At 46.2% G+C, this 23,131-nt stretch overlaps 1 protein-coding gene across 9 annotated transcripts in view; it reads left to right on the top strand.

The window, feature by feature from the left end:
- Positions 1 to 382: 382 nt before the first annotated feature.
- Positions 383 to 23,131, top strand: part of ST3GAL3 (ST3 beta-galactoside alpha-2,3-sialyltransferase 3) — a 202,172-nt gene continuing 179,423 nt past the window's right edge. For 3 of the 9 annotated variants that reach the window (XM_034063915.1, XM_034063914.1, XM_034063913.1), the window contains exons 1-2: positions 10,415 to 10,482; positions 11,108 to 11,252. In XM_034063915.1, the coding sequence (XP_033919806.1) occupies positions 11,138 to 11,252 (115 nt within the window). In that variant the 5' untranslated portion in view covers positions 10,415 to 10,482; positions 11,108 to 11,137. The other 6 variants (XM_031050734.2, XM_031050735.2, XM_031050739.2 and 3 more) reach the window with 6 other exon arrangements.

Below are 23,131 nucleotides of genomic sequence, written 5' to 3'. Positions count from 1 at the left end.
TGATGCTCTGGGCACACACAGTGATGCATCACTGCTGGGAGAGGACAGTGCCAAGCCATGGCTGTGTCCTGGGTGCTGGTGGAGGGTGGAACAGCCCAATGCTCCCAGCAGTGCGAGGGTTTATGGCTGGGTTATATGGGGAGCTGGGGCAGGCTTCTCTTCCCAGCTTTGTGCCAGGGCTCACATGTAAGTCCAGATCGGTTGTAGGTGCTGGACTCTGAACCCAAGGACCTGCCCGTGTGTCTTCATTAATGAACAGTGATGATTTTTCCCATTCACCAGGAACCGGTCTGTCAGGCAGAATGCATTGGCACCAACCTCTCTGTGTGGTTAGCTTCCCCCAACCCTGCATTGGAAGGATCAGTCCTGCTGCAGGGACGAACCTCCCTCCACTGAGTGCTGAGCCCTGAGAGCTCTGGCCCTGAGCATCTGCATCTGCCCATCCCTGTGGACCTGCTGGTTTCCCCAGCATTCCAGTGCTTCAGGTAATGGCTACAGGATGTTCATACTCCCTCTGCCATGGCACAGGGGCCTGGGTCCTGGGGGACCAGGGCTGGAAGCTTTGCTGGGGAGGCTGAGCTCTGTCCTTGCTTTCTTGCTGCGTGATTGGGTGGGCTACAGTGTGTGGGGAATGAGGGACCTGCTGGCTCGGATGGTCCACTGTGGCTGCTGGGACAGAGGCAGAGTGTTCCATGCCTGGCAGCTCCGTACACACACTTTTTGGGACCCCTCTTGTTACAAGAGGATTCAGTGTCCCCCTCTTCCTGTTCTGTTGTACCTGCCACGGTGGGATTGTGTGGATGCTGGTGATGTACCTGGAGAGGTTTGCTGTGCTGCAGCAGCTCCCCCTCTGCCTGTGTCTCCTGCGTGTGGCTGGCAGCTGCCTCTTCATGGCTGCTGTTAGCCCATGACCTGCCAGCAAACACAGCACCCAGAGGTACTTCCTCCTGGTTGCACTAACTCCTTGTTACGCAAAGCGGCTGCAAGAACACACAGGTTGCCACAAGTGCTGAATCTCCAGAACACGGCGTGTTCATGCCCTGCAGCAGGGCCTGAAACCTTGGCCACATCCTGCAGCACAAGGGTCAGTGTGGTGCAAACCCATAACCAGCTCCACCAGTCCTGCTCTGCCCCACACCCTATGCTGTGTGGCTTCTCTTGTTCCTTTTCCTTCTCTTCCTTTTCCTTCTTTTCCTTTTCCTTCACTTCCTTTTCCTTCTTTTCCTTTTCCTTCACTTCCTTTTCCTTCTCTTATTTTCCTTTTCCTTCTTTTCCTTCTTTTCCTTCTTTTCCTTTCCTTGGGAGCAGATAAACCTCACTACCCAGACGTGGACAGGCACCAGGACATGGTGGGGCTGCTTCAGTTGGTCCCCTTACAGCCCAGCACCCCATGCCAGGCAGCTCTTCTCTTTTCTATGGGCGAAGCACCTGCTCTGGCAGCTCCAGCACCTTCTCCCACCGCTTTCCTGGGGACTAGCTGGATTTGTGCAAAGTCATGGAGTTGTCTGGTGCTTTCTGTTACCTCCCACTGACTCTCCTCACCCTGGCCCCTCACTACCTCCCCTCTCCTTGGTCCCTTTGCTGGGCATCATGCAAGCATGATCTTGATTGAGCAGGCAGTAGGCTGCTGCAATGAGCATCTTCACTCTGGGCACAAGGCCCTGCACCGTGGGAGGTTTTGGTGTCCCCAGTGCATCATGAAGGGTTTCAAGAAGGGGAACTCACACATGGAGGGGATGCAGCCTGTGGCTCTGCAGACAAAACAACCATCTGCAGTAGAACCAGCACAGGTCACATTGCAAAACTGGTGCTTTTTATAACAAATAATGTCAGAAATGGGGCTAGGAAAGGTAATGTGAAATGACTTATTCCAAACAAATGTGCTCGTATCCATGCTGTCAGTTCTGCCCCAGGCTGGCAAAGAAAATAGCACATGGCCACTCTTCGTGTCTGAAATCATGACAAGTGACATCATGAAATCTCTAAACAGGGCACAGGTCTGCTGCCACAGGAGTGCAGCTCACCAGGGACTGGCACTGGCTCACAGCCATTTCCTCAGGACAAGAGATCAGAGCGATGCAAATGGAGGAGGTTTGTAAATGGGACTGAACCAGCAGAGCTGTGGGTTACTGTGCTTGTGGTATGGGGTTTGGCACCAGTTTGCTTGGGCACATGTGGGAGAGATCAGTTCAAGTAACAGAGCTGGCTGCTGCACTGCATGATGATTGCTGATGTGTTACCAGCATTCAGAGGATTCAGCTCACCAGGGACACTTGGAGATAAGGTGGGATTCAGGTTGAAAAGGCTGAAAAGAGGAACCTGTGGCCATGTGGCTAAATCACCACAATGGCATAGATGAAGGTGGCCAAGGGCTTGCTTGCTGCAGGCTGGAAGTGTGGCATTCCCTGGGCAAAAGGCTGGCAGTGTGCACTGTTACATGCAGGCAGCCTGCCTGTGCCAAGAGCAGTGTGATGCCAGGGAGCCAGATCAGGCTATTGTGCCTGGTTTTACATAAGAGCAGGTGAAGAGACTGTTCTGAGGCTGAGCCCTTCCACACCTCCCCACTGCCTTCTCCAGCTTGTAGGAAACAGTCCTGGTCTCTGCTTTGCTGCTGGAGCATCAGGAGTGATGATTCTGAGGGATGGAATCATTGCTCACAGGGAAACAAGAAGTTTGACCATGCAGCAGCTCTTCTTCATGCCTGAGCCACAGATAATAATAAATTAAATTAGAAGTTGAGACCATCCAATCCTATTTGTGAGCTGCTCTGCAGTGGGAATGGCCACCCCTACAGCCTTCAGCCACTGTGCTGCAAATGAACACAATTCCAAGCTTGAGTTTCTTCATCACCAATTGCTCACCTTTGCACCCCTCACTTCTCTCTGCTGGGCCAATACACTGCCCATAGCAGTGCTCTATTTCCCCTTCCTCAAGGAGACCTTCCCCTGCAGCACTCCTCACATCTTGCACAGCTTTATTTGCTGCATTTCCCAGCCTTAGCTCCTTTTTCATTATGGTGTGGCTGCTCCTTGGGATTTCTGCATCCATTCTGCAGTCTGGAGGGCTGGACCAGACACCAAGTGACTTTGCCAGAGCTGTAGAGGTACAAGCACTGCTGTGTGTCTGCTTGGAAGTCACATCCACGTGCCGCTGGCTCACGGCTCCCAGGACCAAGGTGCTGCAGTGCAGGCTCATAGCAGCAGATGTGTGTGGGGCCAGCTCTCTTTGGCTTTTTCCTATTAATGCTTATTCCCCGCTTTCTGGGATGCCCCCCACCCTGCGGTACAGCCTGTCCTCTCGTGTTCCCAACAACCTTCCTCTGCAGCCCATGACTGTGCCCTGGGTTGTGATCGTTTTATCAGGCTGTTCAGCGTGTGCTGTAGCAGCAAGCAGCCTGTTCAGTGTTCTGTCAGCCACAAATGTACGCCTTCATCTTGCCATCTAGACAGTTGGTTTTAAAAACTGGACCAGGAAATGGTCACTGGGGGTCTGGTTGTTGGTGTCTCTCCATTAAGACTTGGCTCACTGACAGATCTCAAAACATAGCTGTTAACACACAGTTGTTAAGCTATCATGAGCCTCATTAATTCTTTATAATAAACTCCTATGTCATTGTTGATGACAGTGGAGCAGGCAAAACATGCTCTATGGATGCTCCTGCTCTCCCACCGCCTACACCTTTCCTTTTGCCTATGGAGGAGTTTCTCTGTGAGGTCTGTGCTGTGTAACACAGCACTCAGGATGCTTTTACCTGTGCTTTTACCTCCCCAGTCTGGGTCCCTCTGCTGTTTCTCTGCCCATTTCTTTGGCTCCCGGGTTATGCTCCCTCTCACCAGCCAAGAGTTTGTTAAACATGAACCTGTGTTTAGGAGAGCCCATGGTTATGTCATCAAAATGTTGTTTGGGAGTTTCTTGGGCCTGTGGCATGAACATGGCTGGTTTGTGGAGCTGCAGCCTCTCCTTGTGTTGCTGCTGCTGTGCCAAATTCACTCCCATTTGTGACAGTGAGATGGGGTCACTCCTGCCATTCCATTTGAGAGGAGGCAGCGGCAGGTACCTGCCTGCCTCTTTCAGCTGCTTTACAGCACAAGAGGAGATAGGGCAATGCCTGGCTGGAGGGCTTGGGATGTCAGGTTCATGGCCATCACAGCTCTCACCATCACTGAAATTCAGGTTTATTCAGTGACTGCCTGAGAAACCCAGTGGCAGTGATCCAGTTGTGTGCTCCTGCCTCTGGAGAGGCAGTGTGGGCACAGCCGGAGCTGGGCTCCTTCCAGGATCCCTCAGCAGCAGCACAAGGAAGAGCACTGTGATGTCTGGTGGCTGGGAAAGATTCCCTGCTTCACTCCCAGGTCTCAGGTAGGCTTTGCAGACAGGGCTGCTGGGGAGGAAGAAAACCCTTTGAACAACAAATATACAAGGACTGTTTGAGCTGGGTTCTTAAAGGGGAAAAACTAAAGGTGGAAACACCACCCAGGTCATTATTTCTGATAGGCTTTTTGCATGGTGTGCAGCTCAGACACTAAGCACTGCACCAGGTCCCTCAGTGACTGCTGTCACTGAGAGCAGATTGGGTGAAATGCTAAGAGGCACTGCAAAATACTTCCTTGGCATCACACTGAAAGTAGCCCAGCTGCCAGCAGGCACCACTTGGTCCTGTGCTCTCCCCTATTGCGCAGCAACCTACTGAGAACTGGGATGTCTGTTCCTGGGGAGCAGATGAGGCTCAGCTAACCTTGCTCCTGCCTGTGAGGCTCAGCTCTCTAAGCCCCTCAATGTGGCACCCATGTCCCCTGTGGTGGGTCTGTGTCCAGCCATGGATGTGTGACCTGAGCCTGCAGTACCTGGGAAGCAGAGGTGCTGACTGTCTGGGTAAAAGTGCCACAGGACAGAGGGAAATCCCACAGGACTCTGCCTGCAGACGGTCTCTTGGACCCCAAGAACCTGTGGGCATGGCACCCTGCATCGTGTTCCTGCAGGTGCAATCCCACCTTTGCAGACTGTTCAGGGATGCTGCTGGAGAGGCAGCCACGACATCCACAATCCCAGGATAGGGAGCAGGCAAGGGAGGTGTCTGTGATCACTCCTCCCTTGGTAAAGTGTTCCCCACCACCCAGCTCCATGCATCAGTGTCCTGGATGTGAAGCTGAGGCACACACTGGGCACAGGTGCCTCTAACCTGCCAGTAGCAGGCTTGGAAAAGATTTGGGACAATCTTGCCTGAATGCTTAATCTGATGCTATGGCAGACAGGACCAACACAGCCTTTTGAGACAACAAATGGGGTAAAACCAGATTTAATCCCCGTGTCAGAGCATTAAGGAGGCTTGTTGTGGGATTTTATGTCTTGAAAAGGATTCAGGATAATCAGAGAGGCTGTGTAGAGAAGAAATGCAAAAAATGGCTTGAGGGTGGGAGGAAAAGCCTGGCAGTAAGAGAATTAAGCAACTCAGTATATTTAGCTTATCGGAAAGATGGATGAGAGGGGGTTTGCTTGCAGCATATGTGTAGTGTCACAAAGAGAAAATGCCAGGCTCTGAATGGCTCTTTAATCAAGCAGAAGGCAGAACAAAATGGTATGTCTGCAAGCTGAAGCCAGACACAGGGATGTGGGCTACTCTTCTGAACATGAGGGTGAGGGACTCTGGAAACAGACCCGGAGGTGGGAGTCTCCATTTGTCTTCAAATCAAGCCTACCTCCTTTCTTGGAAAACACAAGTGGACCAAGGGTAGCGTATTGGAATTAATGCAGGGAGGTGAACTGCTGAGCGATGTGCTGGCCAGCTGCTCGCACAGCCACGTGTCAGGCAGGGCTGTTGGATCCTTTCATCTAAGGAAGACCTTGGGAAGCCTGGTCCAGTTGGGCAGAGGGCTCAGGGAGCTGTTCAGGCAGGCTCTGGGTTTGCCTGCACCCGCAGCAGTAAGTGTGGGTCTTTGCTACTGAAAACATCTGGAAGGTGGCAGAATTCTTCAGCCAAGTTCAGCTTGGTTTAGCTTGGTTTGTGTGAGCTTGTTGATGATGCTGTTTAACGTTTCTGTTCTTAGAGGAGCCAGAGCACCAGAAATGTAAAGAACTCTCCACAGACTGGTCACACTGTGTTTAGGAGTAATATGTAATGAGTGTGTAATGGAACAAGTTTGTCCAGAGTTGTGTTCCCTAACTGCATTCCCTGAGCCTGTGCATCAGCAGAGGTAACCTCTATCTAGCCATTACTGGAAAGAGGTCTTTGCTGTGGTATTCATTGGTATTTAATGAATAATAAAACATTGCATTAATTAGTATTAGGTCTGATTTGATGACGTGTAATTTGGGGGGAAGGATTACAGTGTCAGTATTCGAATGAGAATTTTTATAGGACAGAGTCAAAATGAGATTAGCAGCCTCACTACGCAGGGAGCCCAGAGGCTGACGTGTGTGTGTTTGGCAACCAGTGCAGATAGAGCATAACTTTATTTAGTGGTGGGAAGAGAACCTGTAGCTGTTATTTACCTTTACGTGTCACCCGTATAATATGCGCCTCAGTCACCATGAAAGAGAAAAGCAAACAGGCATAATTTCAACAGAAACGCCCTGTGGTGCTCAGCCCCACATGTGACATGTGTTTGCAGAGGGATTTCAGCATGCCACAGGTGGGATCCTTCAATAGGAATAGAAGGAGGAAGTTTGTTGCCCTGATGTGCACAAGCCCCACTGGGGACGTGAGCAGCAGAACCAGTGCCTGCTCCCTGGCACAGCTTTGACCCAGGTGTGCTCTCCATGCAGATGGCACCAGGTTATGTCTAGTCCAATGTGAGTGCCCCAAGCAGCATGTGGGGTTGATGCAGTGACATGTGGTGTAGGACCCCTCACTACCTGCTCCAGATAGCAACTGGTCATCACTGTCCTGTGCTACCTGCTCATATAGCCACCAGCCATGCCCTCTGCCCAAGCCTTTATTTTCCCCAGCTTGTGACCACCATTGCTGTGGAAAACTCTGCAGACATGTGAGGACCCACAGGCTCAGTGGGTTGGCCACAGGTGGGTTTTATGAACCAGGATGCAATGCAGGTCTTGCCCTTTCATTTGGTCAGCTTGGCTTTGAAAAGCTCCAGAGCATTCTGGAAAGCGGTACAGCAATATGATAGGATTTAATCAGACTTAATTATTCCCCTGCTGTCGATCTCCTAGCAACATCCAGCTTGACATCTGCCTGTGAATGAAACATGTAAGCTAAGTAGGAACATGTTCAGACTGAAGTCCTGCTACTTGAACCAAATCACTCCACAAATCATTGCCTTAATTCATTTCTTGGCTGTTCGACAGCTGCCAGGAGCTGGTACCTGATTTCCATAGATGCGCTGCACTTGCCTCCTGAGGTTTTTCCAGGCTGCAAGAAGCGTGACCTCATCCTGGGCTCTTTCCAGCACACCAACACCTGATAACGTGGGGTAGAGTTTCTTGAATGACAAACACGGGCTCAGGAGCAAGCCCCAGCCTTGTAGTTATCTGTCTTGGTGCTGTAGGTCCCCGCTTATCAACCAAATCAGATCACCCGCTGTGCCTGCAGAGTGCAGGGTGTAAACTCTGAGTGCACAAGCAGTAGAGTCGGGGTGGTTTAGGTGAGGTTTGAGGATGGCCAGAGCAGATGTGGTGCAGCAGTGGCAGGCATTGCAGGCAGCTCCGAGTTGCTCAGACATGGTGGGGGGGCAGGGCAAGGCGAAGAGACCTGGCTTACATGGATGGAGGGATGAAGAGGTGAAGAGAGGTGCAGGCATAAAGTTTTTGTAAAGCAAAGCTGGGCTCCAGCAAGACACGATGCAGTGCAGGAGTCATTGGGGTTATTGGAGAAAATAAGCCCGTTGTCTGAGCCGGGGCTGGCAGAGGAGGCTGCACAGCTTGGCCTTGGCTGCTGTGAAGCTGGGAAGCCAGGGGTAAGGATGCTGCCTTGGCTGTGTGAGAGCAATGGGCATCCTGAGAGAGTCAGCGCTGGGGAGATGGGGATCAGTGTGGGCAGCAGTGTGGGGAGCAGACCTGAAGATGGACACAGGTGCCTGGATGTAGCCCATTCTCTATGTACTTCCTCAAGGGGAATATGGGTGCCAGTGATCCCTGAGTGTTGGCATGAGTCTGTTGGTCTCCTGTGCTGTATCTAGAAGATATTTGCATCCAAAAAACCACAATAGTACATTAATGCAACACATGTCTCTGTGGAGGAGTGTGGCAGCTCTGTGAGTCTGGCTGTATGGGTGCCACACTTGCAGTCAGCTCACACTGACTTCACTCATGATGAACACAAAGGGAGTTTCTGGCTGTGAAAGTGGGACCAGAGAAGCCCCCAGCTGCTCTCCCTGTGACCTGCATGGACTCTGCCTCTTGCCAAGTGCTGGGGAGCAGAGTTGGACAGTGCTCAGTTGGCTGTGTGCCCTCCAAGGCAATGTCTGCCGGTCAGCATCAGCACCTGGGCTTGCCTGGAAGTGGGAGCTGCCACCACACTGGACATCATCCTACTTGGTTTCCCTTAAACTCATGTGGCTTTTTGTTTTGCTTGTTATCAGTGTCTCATGGAGTCTAAAAACAGGAAATCAAAACCATTGGGCTGCCTTGCTGTCCTTATGATGCAGGTTTACTCCTTACAGTCTCTTTCCTTTCAGATGACTCCCCCACCACCCCCCATACCTAATAATTCTCTGTTTTATCTGTGTTGCCTTGTACTTGTGTTTCTCACTGGTCCTGTGCCTAATGAGTATTAAGGCTACCCAGCAAGGCTGTGGGGCCAACAGGAAGGAGGGCAATGCTCTGAGAAGGATGAGGTGTGGGCTGGCCCCACCACTGCAGTGAGAAGGTGGAGATGTGATCTAACAGGAACTGTGCGGTGTGAGCTGTACTGCACTGTGGGAGGGCAGCTGATGTGGTCCATGCAGCCCACTGTGGTCCTTGTGTTATCCCTAAAATGAGGGCTCTTCATGCGGTGTGCAATAAGCCAATCAACACACAGGGTCGAGATACTTGTTTTTATTTCAGCTCTGCAGAATCAGGTGCTAGGCATCTAACAGAGCTGGCAGAGACATTTTGATTTGCCTGATATTTATAGTAGCAAGATACAACTGACTGAAGAACAAAAATTTCCTCTACTGCCCATGATTACACATTTTAATGTTTATGCATTTAGCTTCGCGTTTAAAACAGTTAGGGAGGTCCTCTAACTATCATGCTTATTATTCACAATGGGGTGTGTATCTTGGCATTGTAACTATCCAAGGTTAGTCAAGGATCCACTCCTACCTAAACTCTGTACAAAGACATACATGTGTATTTAAGTAAACATAAAAATGCAAAACAGAAGTTAACCTTTCTTACCCTGGGTCTTTCCCTACTGACATTATTCTTCAAGATGAGATACATCCCATTGTTTCAACACAGGGTTGCTCATTTTATAGCTTTTAATCTTACTCTTTGCACATCACTTGCAGCTTGGCATGATCCAGCAGTAGGCTGAGCAGTGCTTGGGAAGCTCAGGGATGTGGCACTTGCTGGGTACGCAGTGGTGTAAGGACCTGCAGAATTTGGAGGATAGTGTGAAGGCAGTGACACAGGCCAGTGACTCAGTGCTAAACTGGACTGTCTGGTGTGGCTAGGTGCAGGGAGGTTCAGTGACTGGAAGCAAGACAGTGTTGGGCTACTCCATGTAGTGAATGCAGGCTAGGCTGGGCAGAGAGCAATGCAGGGGTGAGAGCTGCTCTGCACAGTGTCCAGAGGTAGGGCAGTGCCACAGTTGAAGGGAGATGCAGTGCACTGCAATGCAGTGACTCGACGCTAGGCAATGCAACATCGCTGCTGGGATGCAGCAGCTGGTTAGGAGGGAGGTGTGGTACAGTGTCGTGGCTGCAAGGACTGCAAGATTTGGAGGTGTCTCAGCTGCAGGAAGGTGCAGTGTTGTGCAGTGCTTGGAACAATGACGCTATGCAGAGCTTGACAGTCAGTGCAGTGTGTGGAGGGCTCTTGCAGTGCCATGCCTGGAGGAAGCTTAGCGGACTACTTGGAGCCACCACAATGATCTGGAGGTGCCTGAGCCAGAAGCGTGGCAGTGATTTGCAGGAGGAGCAGCGCCCTGCAGCCACCGAAGCATGCGCTGTGTGCAGTGCAGCGCACCGATTAACGGAGGGGGTTCACGACAAGAGGTTTTTGCGCATGCGCGCCGCCGCCCTGCCGCAGCGCCCCTCCGGCGACGACCCCCAGCCGCCCTCCCTGCCGCCATTGGCTGCGGGCGCCTCCCGCGATAGGCTGCGGGCGCGGCCCCCCGCCGCGCGCCATTGGCCGGCGGCGGCCGCTATGCGGGCGGGTCGGCAGCTCCGCGGCCCGCCCCGCAGCCCCATTGGTGGCCGCTGTGCCCCTCAGAGCCGCGGCGGCCGGTCCCGCTGCGCCGCGCCCGGCATGGCGGCGCCCGCAGCCCCGCGACCGGGGGCCGCAGCCGGCGGCAGAGCCCTCAGCGCCGGCGGCGGCCGGGTGAGGAGGGCGGGGGGGGATCCGGCAGAGCCGGGGCTGGGAGCGCAGCTCGGCGAGGCGGGGACAGGCGGCGGGGTGCCCGGCCCGCGCCCTGCTGCCTGCCCAGCGGTTCCTGTTCCAATTCGGATTCCAGGCGGCCCTGATCTCCCGGCAGCGTCTGCACCGCGGTGTGCCCGGGGCTCCTGCCGGGACCTGCGCGGCCCCCTGGCTCCCTACGGCCCCGCTGTCCTGAGGCTCCCTGGCACCCCAGGGCGCTGCGGGATGGCTGTGGCGGGTCCCGGCTGCCCTGCGCTTGGGCGGAGCGCGATGCTCTCAAGGGCCCGCTGTGTGTGACGGCTCCGGAGGGTTTTTATCTGAAGTGGGTTGGGGCATAAGTGCGGACGGGGACTTGCGGCGTTGCCCTGGTGTAGCGTGGCAGTGCCCTCCTGCCTCTCCGGAATGACATTTACCCTTGTGGGACGAAAACCTTGCAGCTGTCAGGGGTGGTCGTTATTATTTCACTGATGCAGGTCAGGTAGCACGCGAAGAGCATAGGTTTGGATCCGTGCGTTATTGTGGGTTGGGTTTTTGGAAGGGTGACCGTAGGAGGAGGTGGCTCCAGCCTCAACCTGCTTTTCTTTCTCAGGTCATGTAGAAGAGCAGATTTAATGTGAAGATGGGACTGTTGGTGTTTATGCGTAACCTGCTGCTAGCCCTCTGCCTCTTTCTGGTACTGGGATTTCTGTACTATTCCGCTTGGAAGTTGCACCTCCTCAGATGGGAAGATTCAAGTAAGTATGAGCACTGTGTAACTCCTTCTGGGCTCCCTGAAATGACTGTCAAATTGTTGCAATAGTACTGAGGTGATTCTGATTTACTAGTATTAGTGGGATGTGATTAAGCTCAATCAAATGCTGGAGCTTTTAGTATGCTTAAGGGGTTGAATTTGTGATTACCTAATGCTCTTTATGGCTTTACTTTTATTACTGCATACAAAAGCATGTTTGCACTGTATAGTTGTAATATTAAAAATTTCAGTTCTTACAGTATTCTGTGTTAGTTTATTCTTAATTGTCAAAATAGTTTTATGTTCTGAAGCTTTTGTTTGCTGAACGTTTCTGTACATTTTGCAGTATTTGAGGTGAGTCTTTTTCCTCTGGTGGATTTTAATTTCCTTTTGTAATCATATATGCTGGTTGTCTTGTCATCTTTCTTTGTCCTTCAGAAATCCTCATCTTCCCTTTATCTGCCAACTATCTCTCATTTGAAAGGATGTCTCTCAATCTCTTTAAGTCTAAAGAGACATCTGACCTCATTGAATACAATCTGAGGATTGTACTGTGCAGTAATGCTATAGGAGGTTTTAGTTGCAAAGAGATAAAAATTAGGCTGAAGTTTGTTTGCTCAGTAACTGCTCTTATTTTTGCTTGTGGTGATTGCTTTCTTGCTTGCTTGTGAGAAATATTTATTGAAAATATCAGTTCACTCCTCTCCCCCTCCCGCCCAAAACACAAGCCAGCCTTCTTTGCAGCTGTTCCACAGGCTGTTTCAGACGTTTCTCAGCTGACCATTGCTCCCTGGATCACTGGCTGAGAAACACTCATCCAGAAGAATTGTTTTTCCAGTCTGACAAAAAAGCTGTCAGTCAAATTCCTTCTTCACTGTGTAGTATTTCTGTGCATACTGGTGGAGATTTCAGCTGTAATGCTTATTAAATTTAATAGTTATACTTCTATATGCTCTGTATGTGTTGGTACATGTTCTAAATTTTGCATGATGATGGATGATGACCTGGATGTGGCATTTGCACTGATGCAGTGATTTTTACAGGAGGGCTCCCAAGGTGTCTTGTACTAGAACAGGTATTGTATGACTGAATTTTTGAAAGGAAATGCATAGTTGCTTTCTGAGCAGGGATTGTTGCTTCAGGTTTGCTCTTCAGAGAGAGAGTCCAGTCTTGATTGTGACCTTCTGAGAACTAGCACCTTTGTCAATGAGGTATAGAAAATCCGTCCTGCATGAAAAGAAGTAAAAAATACAGTTAAAAGGACAGTTATGTATCTCTACCATGTGATGATCTTTTATGAAATTATAACACCTGCTATCCTGTACTTCATTTGTACCACCAAAAATTCTGCTGGGACTTCCCAAGGCCTGCAAAAAAACCCTTCAGGCCACAGCTTGTATGTGAACTTTGTTAAACGTGGAGGAGAAGCTCTGTGTTTATGTGCTACTTACCAAGGTGCTGGCGTGGGTTCTGAATTTCTTCATGTTTCACCTCTGGATTTTGTGCTTTTAGTTTCGTGTACTGATTGTTATTTTATGCCATGACAGTCCCTGGGGAGTTCTGTGGTAACTTCTGTGGGAGTTTTGTGATGGAGCATTACAAATCTATATGCAAACATTATGGATTTCTAAAAATGAATGCTTCTACCTGGAAAGATGACTTTAAGTTCCAGCCCAGTTAGAGTGATTTCTGTTGAGCGTACTAGCTGCTTTTGGATGTTCTGACAGGAGCCCTGTGAGGTGATGTCACAGGCTAGCGTGTGTCTCCTTTTTAATCATTTTGTATGTAAAATATGTTCTTCATTTATTCTCAGAAGTCACAATGCTTGCATTAAGCTTATTCAGCAGTGATGCTAGTTTGAAGAATAAGCTTATTGATCTTTATCAGCTGTCACAGTCGATATGGGCTGTATACTGTTGTTCGTTTTCTTCTAGATGCTTGTATGGATTGTGTCTCAAATATCAGATGAAGCTCCTGGAAATATTAGTGTAAACACCGGTCCAGTGTAAGAGGGCAAGATTCTGTGATTACTTTTGGAAACAGCTAAGATGGTACCAGTTTTCAGCTGGTCTTAAAGGAGTTTTGCCTCTATCAAAGAAAGTTCTGTTTATCATGGAATTTATGCAAGAGGAATTTATGCAGATTTAAAATACAAATTTAAAAGCCCATAGTGGGGAAACTTGATTTGACCAGTTAATGTTAAGCTTCTATAAATAAACATTTGGAAGTTAACAAATGACAGAGTTGAAGTTGCTCATTTAACCATGAATAGGCTTTCGTGAGCATGAGTAATATGATACAATGTGTAATTGTGCAATTATACTTTTTATTTTGTGAAGGGGAGTCTTGGCTCATTTCACAAGACAGGGTGGTGCTTGATAGCCATTCATGGGTTTATATCCTGAATTACAATTCAGTGTGTGACCTTGTAAGTCTCTTTAAGATTGATACAATCATGCTGACGTCCCCAAAGGCAAAACTGAGCTAGATGTGTTAGCTTTAGGGTGCTTCATCTAAGGTTATTGGGTTTGATGTGTAAGTTATCTTCTTATTAAATTATTTTGTCTTTCCTTGTGACCAGTGTCTTTATTCTGGTTGTGACTCCTTAGCTTCAGTAATCCCATTTGTCTTTGTTCTGTGTTTTGTGAAGAGGAGGCATGAAACTAAGCTGATCCTGGTATCTGACACCCTTGCAATCTCTTCAGAGGCTGGTTTTAATAAACTTGACACCTGCATTTAATAATGGACACAAATTTGCTCTAGAGTATGATGAAAAATACTTGATCTGCTTACTTGCTGCTTGTATAGTTTGTTCACTTGATGTTCTAGAAACTGTCTGTGTATGTTGTTGATATGGATGAACTTGAATGGTAACTGTAAGGAATCTGCTGAGACTTTGGAGTTTGTATATTTAGCTGCTAAAGCAAGTGAATGAAGTAATTTATTTGTTTGTACTTCCGACAACTCCAAGAAAGGAGGCTAAACTTTGACTAGACTGAAAGATACAAATCAGTGTTTTTCTTATCATCTCCATTTAACTTTAAATCTGTCCTCCTTGAGTGATGCCTTAGTGAGTTCTGAGAGATTCTTATCCTTACTCTGTGACTGTACACCTTGCCAAAATGCTGAAGAGATACAAAAGAATTAATTCTCTAAGGCTTATCTTTCTTGTGTGAAGAATAGATTGAATTCAGCTAATGTGAACTAATTAAGGTTGAATTAAATTTGACTGCTGCTTCCATTCAAGACAAACCTCTAGTGGCTACCCCTCTGTCATCCTTTTAGTGACTGTCATGGTCGGCTACTCTTCCCTAAGCCTTGTTTGATGCTGATGGCAATATATTGTTAGTTCTTAGGGCAGCAGCAAAGTGCAAAAAAATGGTGTGTAGCACTGTAGGAATGCAGGAGGGCCTTTGAGTTCTGGTGATTGTTTGGAGTATATGAACAGTGTTTAGGATGGAGGTATGCTTTCATTTTTCTTTTTTGTTTCCAGATTTCTGTAATACAGTTTCAGTCTCTGACACTAGTGGTAAGAGTTGAACACTGTCCTTGCATGTTCTTCCCAGACAGGCAACAGTGACAGATGCTGCAGCTCTCTGATTAAGTGTTGAATTGCATTGAAGGGTGCTAAGCACACAGAACTGATAACACAATGTGGGAAACAAACAAGGAAATAAGAATTTTGCTATCAGGTTTAGCTGTCCTGTACATTCTAGAAGGACCTTGCAGCAGCAGATAATTATAACTCTGCTGTGTTTCTGGACACTGAATTATCAGCGAGCTCTTACATGTAGTACTGGTAGTAACAGGAGCAGGTTTTGAATGTCTGGTGAACTACAGCCTTTTCCTAATAGCTTATGGTCCTATTGTTTTCACCTTCCCTGATGCATTTGTCTCTGATGAGGAAGGAAGATGTTATCTGTATGAGTGTGAAAATGACAGCACACAGGAAGGTGCCCCATTATCTTTGAAAAGTATGATGGGTAATGGAGTCATGCTGACAGTGCCTCATAGATTTGCTTCATCAGCTCGGAGGAATGCATTTTTACCCATAAGTGAAGGACAGAATATAGTCATAGTAAAATTTAATGGCGATATTTGTCATTTAACCCAGTATGTGTATAGCTAATTTTGCAACTTAAAAATGAATGTGTTGTAAGGAAGGAATGATTCCATTAAAAATATCTTGGCTATGGAAATATTGAACCCATTCCCCCAAGGCAGCTTTTTTTCCCCCTTTGAAAGTATTGAAATATACTTCAGAAAAGGACAGTATGATGCTGTTTTCCTGTTCCCTATTGCATTTATCATTGAATTAATTTAAAGAAAAACATACTTTACTTTAGGTACTTTTTGCCAAACCCTGAGTTAATGTGATTTGTAGCTGTAGATTTTGAGCTTGTCGGTTTGAATGTGGCTCTTGAAACATCTCCAGGTACGTTCTGTTGATGCTTCCATAAAGAAATCAAGTCATTACTCTGTCATCTGTTGCTCTGTGTTATTTTCAACCCTAATTCTGGAAAGGCAGCCAAAGAGATAAAGCTCTGGGAAGAGATTTTCTGAAGGTATTTCAGGACCCTTATCCTTTTTGTACTTTTTTTTTTAATGTCTGTTTCCATGGGAACTGAGGAGACATAAACAGGCAAAACTGACTCACTTCTGGTTGCAGGTTTTTACTTTGCTTGCATTTCCATGGAAACCAGTCTCGCAGCAAAAAAGGCTAAATTAGCCAAAAGCAATCATACCTTTGTCTTTAATATACCGATTTCTCTCAAAGTGAAATAGTATTTTTGTCAATTTCTGTACAGGAGACTAAGAATGTATCGAAGAAATGGATCTTTTTGTAAGGGTTTGGAATGAGTATGCTCTTTCTCATGTGGCTAAAGCTTCACAGTCTGTGCGATGATACGTAGTGTGGGTACAACTGTTGTATCTTCAGTTACTAGAGGTGTCATTTGTTTTACGTTAAGGAGGTGGATCTTGCGTGCACTGACATCTCACTTCATTCTGTTGTTAAATGAAAGTCATTCAGTCAGTGAGCAACTAGGCCATGGAGACAAACTTGTTCCCTTTGTAGAAAGAAGCATGTAATAGTTTTATGTTCAGATTCTCATCTCTGGGAGTTACTGTCCTACTTGCCTTTGCCAGAAGAAGGAAATGCAAGAGTGCTCCTGTAGAAAGTGACATCTCTGTGCCAGCTCAACTTGGCATTGGGAGCATAAATCTCTGATGAAAGTAGTTTGAGCTAAGCTGTCTGAATTCATGGTTAGGTGGGTGAGGGAGCATATCCCTTTATACTGTAGAATTACAAGGTACTCATGCCCCTGTTGTGAAGGTGGCAAGCAAATGGGGGTGTTAACCACTTCACTTGCTCTGGATATATCTGAGGCCTTCGCATTAGGGAGGAGAGTGTGTGTGTTCTTTTTGATAAACGGTTGTTGCTGCTTCCCAAGCTGGAAAGCCTGAGAGACTTCAACTTTGTGTGCATTAGCTGTTTTAAAAACTCTGTTTTGGATAGTATAAGTTTCCTGAACCAGTTGCTTTTTTTCACTTTTCAGGAAGAGACTTGGAACAGCATCAAGACAGATTATTGTGAATTCATTGATGTTTGAGTTATTAGTAACTTCAAGGTTTGCTTCTTCTGCTCAGTTGTTCTGTAGTCTCCTAGTGCTGTACTTGTTGGGCCAAATTGAGACCAAATATTTAGAAAATCCTCATAACATGGATCCAGCTACAGATATAAGGAATCTCTTTGCTACTTTTCAGATGCATTAGGGATTTGAGGATCACAGTAATGGTTTATAAAATGTTAAAAATAGGAAGTAAAATTATTAAGGCAGCAGTGAATATTGGAAACACAGGTGTAAAAGCAGGAGTTAAAACAACAATTCTCTGGTAAAGTAGCTTAACTTTCCTAAGAATTCTCCTATTGTGCTGAAACATTCCACTTGTGTTCAGCCTGAAGCTGAAAACTTTAATGTACTAAGGATGGTGATTCTTTTATCTGTGCAGAATAGAGAACAATGGATTTAATGCCCAGAAATTGTTACTGCTATTCCAAGCTACTTTAATATGCCAGAATAAGGAGCATGGCTAAACTTAAACTCTTGCAAATCAGGACATTCAGTTGTGGTGGTATCTTCCACAGCTGTGGTTTTGCCAGTTAATTTTCTCTTGGCTGGAGATGGATGTGTATGTTCCTGAGTGCTCTGCCTGTTCGATGGAACCACAAAATGCTGCCTGCCCTCTTCACTAGAGGTAACCCCACGGGGATAGAAGAGACAGTCTTCTCAGTGAATATGGATCAGAACTTCTAAGGTCAATAAAAGAATCAAAACCAAAATTTAAAACATTCATCACTGCTTCTCTGTCTTCTAGAAGACAGTGCTTCACAAGGTAGGCTAAAGACAGGGAAATGAAAGTGCATCATCTTTTTCTGACCTGTTACCGTGTATTTAGTGAAACACCTCATGTTACTTTACAACTTTGCTGTTCTAAGGACCCTGCTGTCTGTCCAGGAATGGTGCTGCTGTAATGTTAACAGTGCAGGGCAAAAGTCTGCTGGGGCAACAAGAAATGATACGTTACAGTGCTGTTGAGGGAGCAAGCGTAATGTTGCTTTGTCTTTGAGATTTCTCCAGAGAAGGAAAGCTCCCTGAACACTCCTCAGGCTTTAGGGGCAGATTTAGTGAATGGCAGTAAGAGCATAGCAGCCCAAGCACTTTGTGGATTGAGGAGTGGTTGTAATTCTGTACTTGTGCTCATTGTTATTCTGTCTTCATTTTAGCTTTTTCAGTCCTGTGTTGCTGTTTTAGTTCTGACTTTTTAGGAAGATCGAAAGCAAAGTGCAAGAATACTTCTCCATCCCCCTACACACAGTTGGGCATTCGTTTTGCATCCTGAAATAGTAAGATACTCTTGCTTTTTCTGACAACAGATGTCTTGCTACTGTTGAATCCCTGTTCAAGCCTTTGTATTTCTCCCTCTCTCCATTTGTGTTGCTAGCTAATGAGTGCAATTGAGGAACTTGCCCGGTTTAAAACAGTGTGTGGTTTTTGCTTTGCTTACTTGGCCTTAACCTAAATAGGGGGTTTCACTTGCTTCACTTGCTCAACTCTTGTTGTTTAACCCTGGTTGGCTACTCAGTATCGCACAGCCACTCACTCAGCCCTCCCCTCCTTCAGTGGAATGGGGAGGAGAACCAGAAAAGCTGTAAAGCCTGATGGTCAAGGTAAGAGCAGTTTAATAATTAAAATAAGGTATAATGTAATACTAATATCAATATAATATTGAAAAGGGTAATAAAAAAGAGATATAAACCAAACAAAAACCAGTTAACAACCAATTAACAACAGTTTACAACCAGTTAAGAAAACAACTTCTTGCCACCTGATAACGGTGCAAGGATCAGTGGCTCTGTGTCAACTTCCCCCACTTTATATGCTGTGCTTGATGTTCTATGATGTGGAATATCCCTTTGGCTAGTTCAGGTCAGCTATCCTGGCTGTGCTCTCTCCCAGCTTCTTGTGCCCCTCCTCACTGGCAGAGCATGAGAGGCTGAAGTGTCCTTGATCAGGATAAGCACTACTTAGCAACAATTAAAACATGTTATCAACATTGTTCTTGGACTAAGGCCAAAAGACAGCACTGTACCAGCTGTTAGGAAGAAAATTAACTCTATCCCATCTGAAACCAGGACACTTGTGCATTTTCTCCCTATCCCCCAGATTTGGGAAGGATATGTTTCTGTGACTTGTGGTAGGTGAACTGTAAGGGGCAGCAGTCAGTGTCTTACATGCAGCCAAAGCTTCATCCTCACATTCAGTTTTGAAGAGGTTGAAGTCAGCAGCTTTTGCTATTCTGATAGGTACAATGCAGTGAAAGCACTTCACCTCTCTTAGAAATTGCTCTGCAGCTGAGTGCTTTCAGAGGTGAAAGGACTTATTCATCTCAGCTGACTGTGAACCCCTTAGCAATGAGTTCAGCTGGAAACAATACCTCCCTGTGACGACTGTCTCATCTGCATTAGTAAGTGGTTCTCTGCTTCTCCTCCATCATGTCACTGTACATCCCTTGGTGCACAGGGCATGTACCTGTGACCTCTAGCTGTTGCAGCAATGGCATTTGTGCCATAAGATACATCCAGCCTTAATGGAAAGCTCAACCTTATCACTTGTTAGATAGAATAGATCACATGGGCTTTCACCAACAGCTTTAATACATGCAGGTTGGCTTTGGGCACCTTTCTTGCACATTTCAAATCTGTTTCACATCAGTGAAGCAATTTTTGAGAAACAATTTTGGGAAATTGTTTCTCAACAATGCACTCAACCGTGGTGTGAGTGCATTCAGGCCACAATAGTCTACTGTTAGTCTCCACTTTCTGTTAGACTTTCGCACTGGCCATGTGGGGCTGTTAAAGGGTGAATGGCTCCTACTGATCACTCCTTGGCTCTCCAGTCTATGGATCAGCCTATGGATGGGAATCAGGGAGTCTCGGTTGGTGTGATATTGCCGCTGGTGCACTGTGATGGTTGGGATTGGCACTTGTTATTCTTTGACCTTCAGCAACCCCACAACAGAAGGATCCTCCGAGAGATCAGGCAAGGTGGACAACTGCTCAGTTTCCTTTGGCTCCAAAGCAGCAATACCAAAAGCCCATCGGTACCCTTTTCGGTCTTTGAAGTACCCTCTCCTGAGGCAGTCTATGCTAAGGATGCATGGAGCCTCTGGACCACTCACAAGGGGGTGTTTTTGCCATTTCCCCCCATTCAGGCTGATTTCAACCTCTGATGCAGTCAACTCTTGGGATCCTCCTGTCATTCCAGAAATATAAATGGGTTCCACCCCTTGACAGCTTGATGGCATCAGGGTACACTGTGCACCGGTATCTACTAGAGCCTTATACTTCTGTGGGACTGATGTGCCAGGCCATCTGATCCACACAGTCCAGTAAATCCGATTGTCCCCTACCTCCACATGGCTAGAGGCAGGGCCCCTCTGATAGTCATCACAACATTGGTCACTTAAGTCTTGTAGAAAAGGATTAGTCATCTTTATTACAGGAGCTGGATTAAAATCAGCTCTTCCACTTCATCTGGGAACCTGCTCACCAGGGACTGAAGCTGCAGCTTTCATGGGATGATCATCTTTGACCTTTGTTCTCCAATTCACGCATCCGTTCCTCCAGAGCTGAGGTAGGTTTTCCATCCCACTTCGTCATGCCTTCTCCATGATCCTGCAGGTAAAACCATAGGGTGTCCTGTGGCATGTATCTCCTATATCTTCTCTTTCGAGCAGTAGGATGCCTTTTGTTAATAGCTGAGATGTGGGTTGGTACACATGGGGAGCTAGATAGATCAGATAGATTGTCTCTCAATTGTTTCTCAACAATTGTCTCTCAAATCTGTTTTTTTGCTGACATTACTGGGGCAATAACTTGTGGCACAAAGGAGGTAGTACGTGATTTATCTCAAACTAGTCAGCTGTTGTTGCTGTGATCTGAGTGTGGCCTTAGTACTGATTCTGAGCATGCATGCCACGCTCAGGGATGTTTTGCAGAGGAGATTTTTCCTAAATTATCTCTGCTAACCTTTTTAGTGCTCTTGTCACTATAATATCTCATTTTTCTGTCACTGCAGTCTGGCTTACATCGCAGTGTCAGGCTGAGGTGACAGAACAGCTAAACTAGGGTATGACTCGCAAGGACAAATACAAATGGGTGATGAGGTATGTCTCCGTATGAATTATGTATCTGTTCTGCACTTTAGAAGGAATTGTACATCCAGGCATCAAGCAAAAAGTAATTTGTACTGTGTGTGCATATCCTGAATAGATGTTTGAACCTGAGATAGATGATTTCAAGTGGTTACTCCCTTCAGGCACCACATGATTATATTGCCTTGTATGCATCGCTTTCTAGAGGAAGTAATAGCCTGTAAGCATAGTGCTGAAATTCTAGTCAGGTACAAAAACTGCAGGATATTTGTTAACCAGGTAAACTTGGTATTTTAAGTAACCAAATGCCAGGACAGTCCAAGGTACATATCCCTGAGGGCCAAAACTTCACATTTCTTGCTCTGTTCCAAATAAAAAGGAAAAATCAGAACTTATTTAAATACCTATTTCTATTTTTAAGAGCGTAGAAATGTGTATGTTGCTTGTCTTCAACTCTTTTCAGATGATGCTAGAATCCCTCCTACTTTAACTCAGTTCTGGTTACAGCATGTCATTTTTTTGCTGCTATTATGCTGTGGATTTTAGTATCAGGGACACTGAACATGGGTTCATCTGAGCTGCAACAGTGGAGTTAATTATGCCCCTCAACAGTTCCTGAAATAAAGGAGTAACACAGCCTAACTACAGAAAAGTTTAACTGGCTACAGTGAGAGAGCATGTTCTGTGTAGTATCTTTGTTCAAAACATTATGCACAGATGCAGTGGAAACAAGATGGCACAGACATCAATAAAAACTGAGTTTTCACAACAGATAGGTAGCTGATGGCTTCTTGCATAAGAAGGCTTACTATAAATAAATGTTGACAAAGTTAATAATTTATAAGTGCACTTGCATCTTTTTATCTCTGTAGGAAATTAATCTCAGAATAGCTTGGATACCATGTAAGTATTGCTTTTCAGCTGAGATAGTGTCTAGATACCCTAATTCAAAAAATGCATTGAGACGTATTTCTTAGGATGAAGGGTGGTATCTTAACTAGACTTGACTCAGGAAGGCAGAGGAAGCTGAGGCACAGGAAAGTGAAATTATTCTCTGTCACACAGCAGCTCAAGGGCAGAGCTATGAATAGAATAAAGGTCTCAAGGTTCTTGATCTAGTGTCCAGTTGGCCAAATAAGGCTTGCTGTCCTGTAATTATGTATTCTACATTTGCTTAGTTAAAGAGAGCAGTCATATGCTGCGGTTGCATGCTTGGGGCAGAGGCTGTCTGCTGTTTTTGTGAAAACATAGCAGTATTTTGAAGTACTGTATTGGTAATGACAAAACTGGTGATGATCTGCATGGGCAGTGCTGGTGGCTTGGTATAGGTACTGTAATTAGAATATAGGCTAGTATATTAGGATATAGGATATGAGGCTAGTATAAGTTGCTGCTAAAAGGTGCATAAGATGCATCTGTGGAAGTGTGGAAGTGTACAGCCTGATCAGTTGTGAATGCTGGTTTGGGGCTTTTCAACCTTCAGATTCACCACATCAAAGGCACTGTATTCACGCTTTCCAGCTGCATTAGTACCACAGCTCTCTCTCTCTTTTTCAAGGTAGTATATTTTTACAATGGAAAAGTTTAATTTTCCTCTTCATGCTCAAACATAGAACTGTTTTTTTTTTCTTTAAACTTTCTAAAATAGATATGTGTATAGAGAGGCATAGGCTAAACTTCTAGAATTTCAGCTCAAATGATGAAAATCTGAGATTTTTGAAAAGGGTGGAATAATGGAGCAGTTCAGGGCAGTTTTAACCATAGCAATCACTAATGCTGTAGGTATAATTAGAAATCTAATTACTGTGAATTTAGTTGCTGAGTCTTTTCTGCCTTTTGAGACTTTCCCCATACAATTCTATCAGGTTCCAAGTAAAGCATAGGCGGTTCTCCATTATATCGCTAGGAAATTAGCAGTGCTGCTTTTTTGTGTTAGCACTGCTGCCAGAATCTCTGTTTAGAAGTGTCTTATCTGAACATTGCAAAGGTTTTTATTTTTATATATGATTCATTATAACATCAGTTTCTCTGTATCCAAGTTCAGAGCTTTTGTGTTTGAGTCCAGTACTTCATTGGAAGCAGAAGCCTTAGTTAATACAATGTAAAGACTGAAAATTGAGTTCTAGTGAAGAATTGTGTTAATTCTGATGGAATTTTCTACATTTG

The sequence above is a fragment of the Melopsittacus undulatus genome, chromosome 6, assembly GCF_012275295.1.
Source record: "Melopsittacus undulatus isolate bMelUnd1 chromosome 6, bMelUnd1.mat.Z, whole genome shotgun sequence".
NCBI lineage: Eukaryota > Metazoa > Chordata > Aves > Psittaciformes > Psittaculidae > Melopsittacus > Melopsittacus undulatus.
Note: the sequence above shows the minus strand (reverse complement) of the source record. Positions and strands in the feature narration are given on the sequence as shown.